General features: G+C 41.6%; 1 protein-coding gene across 1 annotated transcript; it reads right to left on the reverse strand.

The window, feature by feature from the left end:
• Window positions 1-2,742: 2,742 nt before the first annotated feature.
• On the reverse strand, window positions 2,743-5,822 carry LOC131308224 (uncharacterized). The gene is made up of 2 exons (XM_058335081.1): window positions 5,374-5,822; window positions 2,743-3,751 (listed from the first exon to the last, which is right to left on the reverse strand). Exon 2 carries the CDS (start codon window positions 3,741-3,743, stop codon window positions 3,060-3,062), a length of 684 nt encoding a protein of 227 aa, XP_058191064.1. The 5' UTR covers window positions 3,744-3,751; window positions 5,374-5,822; the 3' UTR covers window positions 2,743-3,059.
• Between the last annotated feature and the right edge of the window lie 5,592 nt (window positions 5,823-11,414).

Genomic DNA, 11,414 nt, shown 5'->3' on the forward strand with positions numbered 1-11,414 from the left:
CCGCTATTGTCACAATAGAGTGTAATGGCTGATTGCACTGAAGGGACCACTTCCAGATCCAACAAAAAGTTTCTAAGCCAAACAGCCTCCTTGGCTGCTTCAGAAGCTGCCACATACTCTGCCTCTATGGTAGAATCAGCAATGCAAGAATGTTTGATACTCCTCCAACTTATAGCTCCACCTCCCAAGGTAAACACATATCCTGAGGTAGACTTTCTGGAATCCCTATCTGACATGAAGTCTGAGTCTGTGTACCCATGAGGTACCAGACTATCTGACTGGAACACCAACATATGATCTCTAGTTCTTTTCAGATACTTGAGTATATGTTTCACTGCAGTCCAATGTTCTTGCCCTGGATTAGACTGAAATCTGCTAACCATGCCAACGGCAAAGCAAATATCAGGTCTAGTACACAACATAGCATACATAAGGCTTCCTACTGCCGAAGCATAAGGAACTGCCTTCATTTTCTCCATCTCTTCAGGTGTTTTAGGACACTGATCCTTGGATAGATTGATTCCATGTCTAAAAGGGAGGAACCCTTTCTTGGAATCTTGCATGCTAAAACGGGCTAGAATGACATCGATATAAGTAGCTTGTGATAAGCCCAACATCCTATTCTTGCGATCTCGTATAAGCTTAATCCCAAGGATGTGACCAGCTTCTCCCAAGTCCTTCATTTCGAATTGGCCGGATAACCACACTTTCACTGAAGATAACACTCCCACATCGTTTCCGATGAGCAGGATATCATCGACATATAGTACTAAAAACACTACAACTTTTCCGTTGCGCTTCTTGTACACACATGACTCATCCGGACATTGATCAAAACCAAAAGACTTGATTGCTTGATCAAAACGAATGTTCCAAGATCTAGATGCCTGCTTAAGCCCATAAATAGACTTCTTAAGCTTGCACAACATGTGCTCCTGACCTTTTGCTATGAATCCATCTGGTTGCACCATATAGATACACTCATCCAGATTTCCATTAAGGAACGCGGTCTTTACATCCATTTGCCAAATCTCGTAATCGAGATGAGCCGCAATGGATTAGAGAATCCGAATGGACTTAAGCACGGCTACTGGCGAAAAAGTTTCCTCATAATCGATCCCTTCTTTCTGTGTATACCCTTTCGCAACAAGCCTAGCTTTGAAGGTATGCACCTTCCCGTCTTCCCCTCTCTTCTTCTTATAGATCCACTTGCACCCAATGGGTTTAATCTCTTCAGGTGGTTCTACAAGATCCCAGACCCGATTAGAGTACATAGACTCCATCTCTGATTTCATAGCCTTTTGCCAAAGTTCCACATCTTTATCTTGAAGTGCCTCATTGTAGTTACAGGGTTCAGCATGTTGATCATCAGGGATCATTTCAAAAAACTCTCCCAACAACGTATACCGACTGGGTGGAACAGTAACCCTCCCACTACGACGAGGTACCGATGTGTCAATAGGTGCCTCTACAAATATCTCTTGTGGCATTTCCTCCTGCACTATTGGTGGTAAAGAAGTTTGTGCCGGTCTCTCTCCTCTCAATTCTTCTAGAACAATTTGACTTCTGGGTTTGTGGTCTATCACATAGTCCTCTTCTAAGAACCGGGCATTAGTGCTAACAATGACCTTCTTATCCGCAGGACTATAAAACAGTCCACCTCTCGTTCCTCTAGGGTACCCCACAAACAAGCAAACTTCTGTTCTCGATTCCAATTTATCTGCGTTCCCATTCAGCACATGTGCTGGACTACCCCAAACCCGAACATGCTGGAGACTAGGTTTGCGCCCAATCCATAGTTCTGTGGGTGTAGATGGTACTGACTTAGATGGTACCAAGTTAAGAATATACGCTGCTGTTTCTAGTGCATGTCCCCAAAACGAAATTGGTAAATCTGAATAACTCATCATTGATCTTACCATATCCATAAGAGTCCTATTCCTTCTCTCTGCTACACCATTTTGTTGTGGCATACCTGGAGCTGACAATTGGGATGTAATCCCTTCAGCTGACAAGTAGTCCCTAAACTCTCCCAAGAGGTATTCACCACCACGATCAGATCGTAGTGTCTTGAGACATTTACCCAAACGCTTTTCCGTTTCCGCCCTATACTCCCTGAATTTCTCAAAGCATTCGGACTTACGGTGCATCAAATAAATGTATCCATACCTTGAGTAATCGTCAATAAAAGTGACAAAGTACTCAAAACCACCTCTAGCTTGGATATTCATAGGCCCACACAAATCAGAGTGAACCAATTCTAACGGCTCTTTGGCTCTATATCCTTTTGCTGAAAAAGGCCTTTTGGTCATCTTACCTTCCAAACATGATTCACAGACTGGAAGTTCCTTAACTTCTAATGAACCTAAAGGTCCATCTCTAACCAGTCTAGAAATCCTATTCAGATTAATATGACCAAGACGTAAGTGCCAAAGATACGTTTGGTTCAATTTCGAAGGCTCTTTTCTCTTGCATGGTAAATTATTAGTGTTATTCAATTCATGCAGTTGCACTGTAGGAAATATAGGATTTATAATGTAGAGATCATCCACCAATGAACCAGAACAGATAAAACGTTTATTTAACTTAATAACCACAGAGTCACTAAAATAAACCAAATATCCATATCCTTTATTAACTTAGAAACTGAAACCAAGTTTCTTCTAATAGTAGGAACATAAAGACAATGTCTCAAAATTAAACTCCTATTACTACAAAAATTTAAAAAAAATATTTCCTACTGCAACTGCTGCCACTCTCGTAGCATTTCCCATATGTAGATAAATCTCCCCATCACTGAGTCTTCTGGTTTCCTGGAACCCCTGCAATGAATTGCAAACATGATTAGTGGCTCCCGTATCTACACACCAGGTACTGGTAGATAACACCGCTAAACATGATTCAACAACTAGTGAAAAAGATTTACCTTGTTTGTTCACTTTATTGAGAAAAACCGGACATTCCTTCTTCCAGTGTCCTTTCTGCTTGCAGTGAAAACACTTGCCCGTAGGCTTTTTCACTCCACCTTGAGGCGCATGAACTGCCTCCACAACCTTTTTCTAAGACTTATTCTGCTTCTTCTTGCCTTTCGGCTTAGAAGTAGAAGCCTTCTCAGCCACTAGCACTGATGGTGGTTTCTTCGCAACCAAAAAACCCTCAGCTGCTTGGAGTTCCTTAAGAAGTTCCGCCAAAGATAAATGCATTTTGTTCATCGAATAAGTCAGGCGAAACTGCTTAAAACTCTCAGACTGCAGTGAGTTGAGAACGAAATCGATCTGGGTTTCCCCATCAATTTCAGCTCCAAGGATCTCTAGTTCATTAAGAAGAGCTATCATCTTTAGAACATGATCCCTAACCGGGGTCCCTTCAACATGGGTGATGCTCACCAATTCTTTCATAGCAACTAGCCTTGCTGCCCGATTCTGATCCCCAAACATTTCTTTGAGGTTCAGCATCATATCAGAAGCAGTTTCCATAGCTTGATGCTGATGTTGCAATATATTCGACATAGAAGCCAAAATATAACACCGCGCCATCTCATCAGCCTTAACCCAATCTTTATAAGGCTTTGCTTCCTGTTCTGTGGCATTTTCTTCAGGTATAAGAGGGCACGCCGTAGTAAGCACATATTTGTGGCCCTCAGTAGTTAACACAATATTCAAGTTTCTTTTCCAGTCAACATAGTTTGGTCCAGTAAGTTTATTTTCTTTGAGAATAATGGCAAGTGGATTGAAAGAGCCCATTTTTGAATCTGAGAATCAAATAACATAACAATCAATTATGAAGGGCAATAAAAATTTTGAATTTCATTTTAATATTGGTTCCCTCTACCACATGTTAAAAGAAAAACATTGGCAACCCTACACACCGTGAAGAGCATGCCTCGATGGGAAGTCTCTACTCTTTATCATTCGTGTAGATAGGCATAACCTTTTAATTTTACTATCTAGACACTATACCGTGCCAAGCAAAATTAAATAGCCAATATAACTTCGGTCCTATAAATAATAATAGTGACTCAGATGGTGAGGATACTATTATTTACAGCTAAGTGTATACCATTACCTAGCCCCATGACCCATTGTTCCGTTATGAACTACCTCAGATGGTGTAGTAATTCACACAACAATCATCATAGACCTATCCTTTAAGGAAGTCTGTACCGATGATGGCATAATTAATTTTGCCCGATGGGGGGGAAGGTTCTAAAACCATCACACAAAATTAATTACATCATCTACATACTAGTAATGGAGACCGTGGGATTTATAAAAATAAACTCCCTCTCCCACTTAGTTATTTAAAAAAAATTTGTGAGGGTTATCAAAAATTTTAAGTTTGCAAAAAACGTGATCTAGGTCAAAAGCCATATATTACCATGTTGTCCCAATATGGTAAACTATCACATATGCAAACAATCATAGAAACATGCATAAACATAATTTAGGAAACATAATAAAATATGCATCCCAACTATTATGGTCAAAGATGCAATCTTTGAGCAACAAGGAATCCTTCCAATCTTGAAATCCTTAAGCAATAAGGAGTCCTTCCAAACTTGAAATCCTTCGGCTATACTTGTGTAGAAGATTTAGATAGTTTGAATCAATCAAGAAAACCAAAATCCAACCGTGCTTAGGCAAGAAATTTCGGATTTAACATATTCCCGCGTAAACTGCACAGCCTTCAGTATTTTGGCCATATCTTCTTCATCTGACCTCCAATTGAAGTGATTCAAATTGGGTTGGATTCGAAATTCAATTATCTACAACTTTCATGAAGAACAGATTTTCTGATTCCAATGTTTACTGGGTCGAAATAGCCCTGCAATCAGACCCTACGAATCTGAAAAAAAACTGTTGCGAGCCAAATAACTTGAATCTTTTGTATCTACCATCTTCGATCTCCGAATAACCGTCGAATGCTATTACAATCGAAGAAACATACAAATATCGATCTTATGCCTCCATTGGAGTTCGCATGCTACGTTAATTATTACAACCACGAAAAATAATCATGGCACCCAATAAATAACACATGCTACGTTAATTATTACAACCACGAAAAATAATCGTGGTACCCAATAAATAACAATAACCACGAAAAAATTATCGTGGGATCCAATCACATAAAACCAATAAAAATCATGTGACCATAATAGCTGGGTAAGAACGCTGCAAAACAAGGGTTAGCACAGTTCTACGTTCTACCCTCTATAACCTATGGACAACATGGCTTGTTTAATCCATACGCGTGATTACAGCCTGCTTTGATACCACTGTTGGGAAACCGAATCCCCAAGACCCAGTAATGACGCGTACAGATTAGACAACAAAAATTGTAAAACCCTATAAAGCGGAATTAGGGTTCTACCTCAACTCCCTGCGACACGAACGCTGGTTGAACTTGTTATAGCACGTCTTGCTATAAACCACGAATACTGCTCGACCGTACCTTACGATCTTCTATCGTATTCCCTGCACGTCTAGAACACGAACCAAGTGTGGACTCTTTCGTGATCTATTTGCTCTCTCTAAGCCTGCCTCTATTTACTGAATAATAGAAAAACATTCATCCTGACCTAAAGAGCATAACGTGTATATATAGGGCTACGATAGGGACCTAAGGAGTAATAAGTCTGGGCTCCCAGTGAAAATAAGAAAACTTAATCCCACCAGGATTCTATTTCTTATTTCACTAATTATAATTCACCCCACTACAGAATTATAATTGTACTCCCGTCCTTATCTCAATTATATTACGAGCTCCATGATATTAAATACTCATTTATCTCCCCACGTTAAGATTACAGATACCCGTTGATTAAAATAAATTACTAACAATGCTAACCTCTACTCGTACAATCCCAAACTATCGCCTGATCATGTACTTGCGGTATAGCGTGTTGGATCATTGCCCTTATGATTGTCAATGGGCGGAATGGCTCAAAGCAAGGACTTGTTTGAACATAAGATGGAGGCTCCAAAACTTTTAAGAGGGACCAATGATTGAGGAGTTGCTTGCTCCGAATTGCATGATGCTCTTGGGCTTGAAGCGCTATACTTGCTATTTTCCGAATAGGATTCGTTGCCATTCTCAAACCTACAGAGACCTAACGGAAACTCCTGCTTTGCAATATCCTCAAGATTGGAAGTGCTATTCGGACACTTGGGGGCAGCATAGGACGATGGCTTCTGGTGAACTTGATGAAGAGCCTGAAGGCGACTATTACCTCTATCTTGAATATGCCTTGGATGAAAATGCTGACCTCTCTCGGTATGGTGGGGATGACTCAGATTACAACTCAACTGAGGGAACGGGGGACTCGGAAGACATGGAAGAATAAAAAGAAAGAACGCCTATTTTTCTCGTTTGCTTATTTCATTGTGCCTTTAATTAGTAGATGTTCCTTATCATTATGCCTCTAGTTTATCATTGTCTTAGGAGTAGAATGGCATCTATGCCCCTAATATTTGAGTTTTTCTTTTCAAGAAAGTAATGAGAACTTCCCTTTGCAAGCTTTAATTATCTCTTCACCAATTGTGCTTCTCTTGATTGCTAAAAACAGTATCACGCTATGCTAACACAAGGCATTCGCTAGTCCAACTAATGCTAAATCCAAAAATCTTTCATTGAATCTCCAAAGATACCTCTGCAAAAATAAAAGCTCCATGGGAAACATGCCCTAAGTGTACTAAGAATCGGTCTAATGCCTCCTTTTACCAAAAATACCCTCATCATGCCCCTGGTATGGGCTTAACGGAAAGAGTTGCTAACTTGGAAGGGCTGAATTCCAAAGCGGGATTGCCTACATATCTCAAGGAGAGAATCAGTCCAAAACGAAGTTCGGCTAAGGTTCTCTTGGGTATTTTACTCACTTTTTTTTTTTGTTTTTTTTTTCATACTCTGCTTTTCAGCGAAATTGCCTTTGCAAGTTTTCAATCTAGCGGTCACCTTTTTTTTCCTTTTCAACCCTAACTTTTGCCTAGGCTGCCCTTTTGGGATTTCAACCTAGCGGGCTTCTCTCAAGGGTAATATTTCTTCAAACTATCCAAGTTAGTTGGCTTAGCAAACTCATTTTCGTCTAAATCCACCAGTCGAGTGGCTCCACTGCGGAACACTTTCTTAATGATGTACAGTCCTGCCCAATGTGGCCGAAATTTCCCTCTGGGGTCAGATACCAATCCCTTAATCTCTTTCAACACCATGTCTCCCTCTTTTAGGTCGCGAGGCTATACTTTCTTATTGAATGCTCTAGCGATTCTCCTGTGGGGATACCGTACTTCAATTTGAACATCAACTAGAGCGACACCGTACTCATTGGTGTATGGAATGGAGGCTGTGCTTCCCATTGAGGTGGAAGTCCCCTCACTACGAATCATGATGGAAAAGAAGGTGCTTGAAGCATTTTGGTTAAGGGAAAGGTACGAAGAGCTGGCATTGATGGATGAGAAGCGGTGATGGATGAGAAGCGGCTCCAGGCCCTATATCATACTCAAGTTTGAAGTGTGCGGCTTAATCTCCCTGATAATATCTATTCCCTGGTAGAAAACGGCCATGGCGTAGTCATAGAGTAAAGCTCATGTGGCGGCATGTGATCTGGCATTGATGGCATTTCTTAACCAACTTTGTGTAGTCGGCCTGCATGGTTGACCAGTAGTATCCATGTCTCAAAATCTTCTTTGCCAACATATGTCCGTTCATGTGGGGTCCGCAAACTCCTCCATGAACTTCTTCCATTATCCTCTTTCTTGGATCTTGGTCAACACATCTTTGTTGGACACCATCATAGGACCTACGGTACAGGTCACCATCACAGAGGATGAATTGCGCCGCAAACCTTTTGATAGGTCTTTTGTCCTTCTCATCTGCCCCTTCGGGTACTTGCTCTCACTAATAAAATTCTTGAGATCCGTGTACCAAAGTAATCCATCATACTTTCCAAAGTAGATGCGATCGTGTAGTAATTGGGAGAGTCTTTTTGCTCAATCAGCAGGGGTCTAACTTTGACACCTACAGGAATCTCGATCATCAAAGGTAGAGTTGCCAACGCATCAGCAAACCTATTCTGCTCACAAGGGATGTGTGTAAAGGATACCATCTCAAACTAGAGAATTAGCTTCTGAAGAATGTCTTGATATAACTTCATCTTAGGTTCTCTCACTTTCCATTCGTCGGTGGACTGGGCTATAACTAAGGCCGAATCTCCAATACTATCCAAGCTCCTCACTCCTAATGCCAACGCGGCCTCTATGCCAGCTAAGCAATCTTCGTACTCCGCTCTGTTCTTTGTGACCTCAAAATTCAACTTGAAGGCTAGTAGGGTGTGGGAATCATCTGGGGACACCAGAAGTATCCCGATTCTGTATCCATTCTAATTCGAAGCTCCATCAAAGTACAATTCCCGGGTGTCATTTGAAACTTGCAACAATCCCTTGTCTAGGAACTCGAACTCTAAGTTTTGTGGTCCATCGACGGGATGATCTGATAGAAAATCTGCAACCGCTCGACCTTTCACTGATTTTCGCATAACAAACTTAATCTAAAACTCTGATAGTAGCAACAACCAACGTGCTATCTTCCTAACCAATGCCGGCTTCTCAAACAGATATTTGAGAGGATGCATTCAAGAGACTAGCTTGACCAAACAAGACAACATGTAATGTCGAAGGTGCTAGGTCACCCAGACCAATGCCCAACACGCTTTCTCTAGTTGTGTATAATTGAGCTCGTATCCTAGCATCTTCTTGCTCAGGTAATATACAGCATGTTCGACTCCTTCGTCATCCTCTTGAGCAAGCATACATCCCATAGCGGTGTCAGTGACAGACAAGTATAAAATCATGGGCTTCCCTTCCTGAGGCGGAGATATCATGGGAGGGTTCTGGAGATACTCCTTAATTTGCTGAAAGGCTGCTTCGCACTTTTCACTCCACTCAAACTCAACTCCCTTCCTTAATGTCTTGAACAAAGGCTCACAAGTAATTATCAACTTTGAAATGAACCGACTTATATACTGAATCTTTCCTAAGAAACTACGCACCTCCTTCTCAGTCTTTGGTGAGGGCATTTCCAAAATTGCCTTGATCTTAGTGGGGTCCACTTCTATTCCTCTTTGCGTGATCATAAATTCTAACAACTTTCCTACGGTAACACCAAATGTGCATTTCTAGGGGTTGAGCCTCATCTTATACTTCCTCAGCCTTTCGAAAAATCTCCTGAGTGCGGGAGTATAACCTGCTCGATCTTTTGATTTGACAATCATATCATCCACGTACACCTCCACCTCTTTGTGGATCATGTCATGTAGCAGCATGGTAGCTGCCCTTTGATAGGTGGCACCAACATTCTTTAGATGACATGACTCTATAGCAACAAGTTCCCCACTGCGTGGTAAAGGTGGTCTTCTCTCTATCCTCAGGTGCCATCAGAATTTGGTTGTATCCAGAGAACCCATCCATGAAGGATAATAGGGCATTGCTGGCAGCATTGTCGACCAAGATATCAATGTGCAGCAAATGGAAATCGTCTTTGGGACTAGCCTTGTTCAAATCTCTAAAGTCCACGCATACTCTGATGTGCCCATCTTTCTTTGGCACTGGGACTATATTGGCCACCCACTGAGGGTACTTTGTCACCAATAAGAATCCGGCATTAATCTGCTTTATGATTTCCTCCTTGATTTTCAGTAGCCAGTCGGGCCTAATCCTATGGAGCTTCTGTTTTATAAGCTTAGCGTCAGGATAAAGTAGTATTTGGTGCTCAACTATCTCGGGATCTATTCCAGGCATATCCTTGTAAGACCAAGCAAATCCGTCCTTGTATTCTTTTAGCAATTCTACCAATTCTGATTTACCCAAAAAAAATTCTACCAATTCTTCGCGCTCTTTGAGCGACGAGGGAGAGCCAATCTGAGCTATCTTAGGGTTACTCTCATCACCTAAGTTTTTAACAATCATCTCATCTAATATGGGCTTAGCTTTCCTTTCCTCTTCTAAGTCAATCACTTCTCTAAGGGCTTTAGGAATTTCTTCCTCATATTCATCAGGATGTTCAGGATGCACACAATTAATCTCAGGCACAATGACATAAGCAAAGTTAGTGTTTATTTTATTAATATTGAAAGAAATGGGGACTACATCTGACTCAAACTCAAATAAAAATGGGATGCGAGCTTGACTAATGACCCGATCCAAACAGACTTTGTTGACTCTGACTCAACATTGGACTACCTTGACTCGCTGCTGCTACTACTACTACTAGACTCAGAGTAAGAATTAGACGACTTAGACAACTCGACTTCTACTAGAGCTTCCTCAAAATTCCAGCTACTAAGTGTCCCAACAGCATTCTTGAATAAATTCAACTCAAAATCTTAGCTTGTCAGCATCATAACATCATCTACCTATTGAGCGCTCAAAACTCGTGAACAGAAATCTTATAGCAGTTGTATCCATCTAGTCTATCCAATCCTCTGATTCTGGCTTTGATTTTGGTTCCTCCTCTTCACTATCACTTTGGGGAAGGAAATTGAAGAAGATCTCCAACCCTGAGTGCCTTTCCGTTGTCTCTAAATAGATCCATGGCTTCAGATATTCGCAAAATGGGAAGTTCTCGCCCTCTCGCACCCATCTCCCATTCATCGTGGGTACTATCAGTTTGTTTGGGGCAGCTTTCTTCTTTCCTTCCTGGCCAGTGTTTTCTCCTTGGCTTCCCTCGCCTTCTTCATAATTTCCTGTTCAGTAGGCTTATGTCCTAAACCAAAAGTAAGTGTATTAACATGAATACGAGGGAATGTAGGAATACCTTGATGTTTCTTACCCAAACCCATGCCAGGGAAGAATCCCATTTTGTCCATAATTGCCATCACATTTGGATTGTCCACCTCTTCCATGGGGAGTCTCGATGGTGCTTTCACCGCAAGGTCAGTCTCCAATACGCATGAATCCTCAAAGTGGAATCCTGTCAAGTAGGGCTCCGCTGCATCTGGTTGGATCTGATGGAGTGGATCACTGCTTGTAGATGTAGCCATGGGACATAGCATCCCCCCCTAAATGACAAAGATTCCTCGCCCAAGCGGCATCTTGACTACTTGGTGGAGCATGGAGGACACGGCTTTCATCTCATGCAGCTAAGACTGTCCCAAGATCATATTGAACGTGGCTGGCACGTCAAGCACTTTAAATTGCACATCACACTTTAATGGCCCAAGAGTCAGTAAAAGCACCACCGATCCCAACACCTCTCTGCGAGTGTTGTCATAAGCTCGCACACCTTGCGCAGAAGGAGTAAAATCAGACCTTTTCATTCCCAAGCACTCAGCTGTACGAAATGAGCAAATGTTAAGTGTTGATCCATTGTCAATCATTATCACTGGCACTGCCCTCCCTAGGCATTCCATGGTGATGTGGAGG

Source organism: Rhododendron vialii, chromosome 11a (genome assembly GCF_030253575.1).
Source record: "Rhododendron vialii isolate Sample 1 chromosome 11a, ASM3025357v1".
NCBI lineage: Eukaryota > Viridiplantae > Streptophyta > Magnoliopsida > Ericales > Ericaceae > Rhododendron > Rhododendron vialii.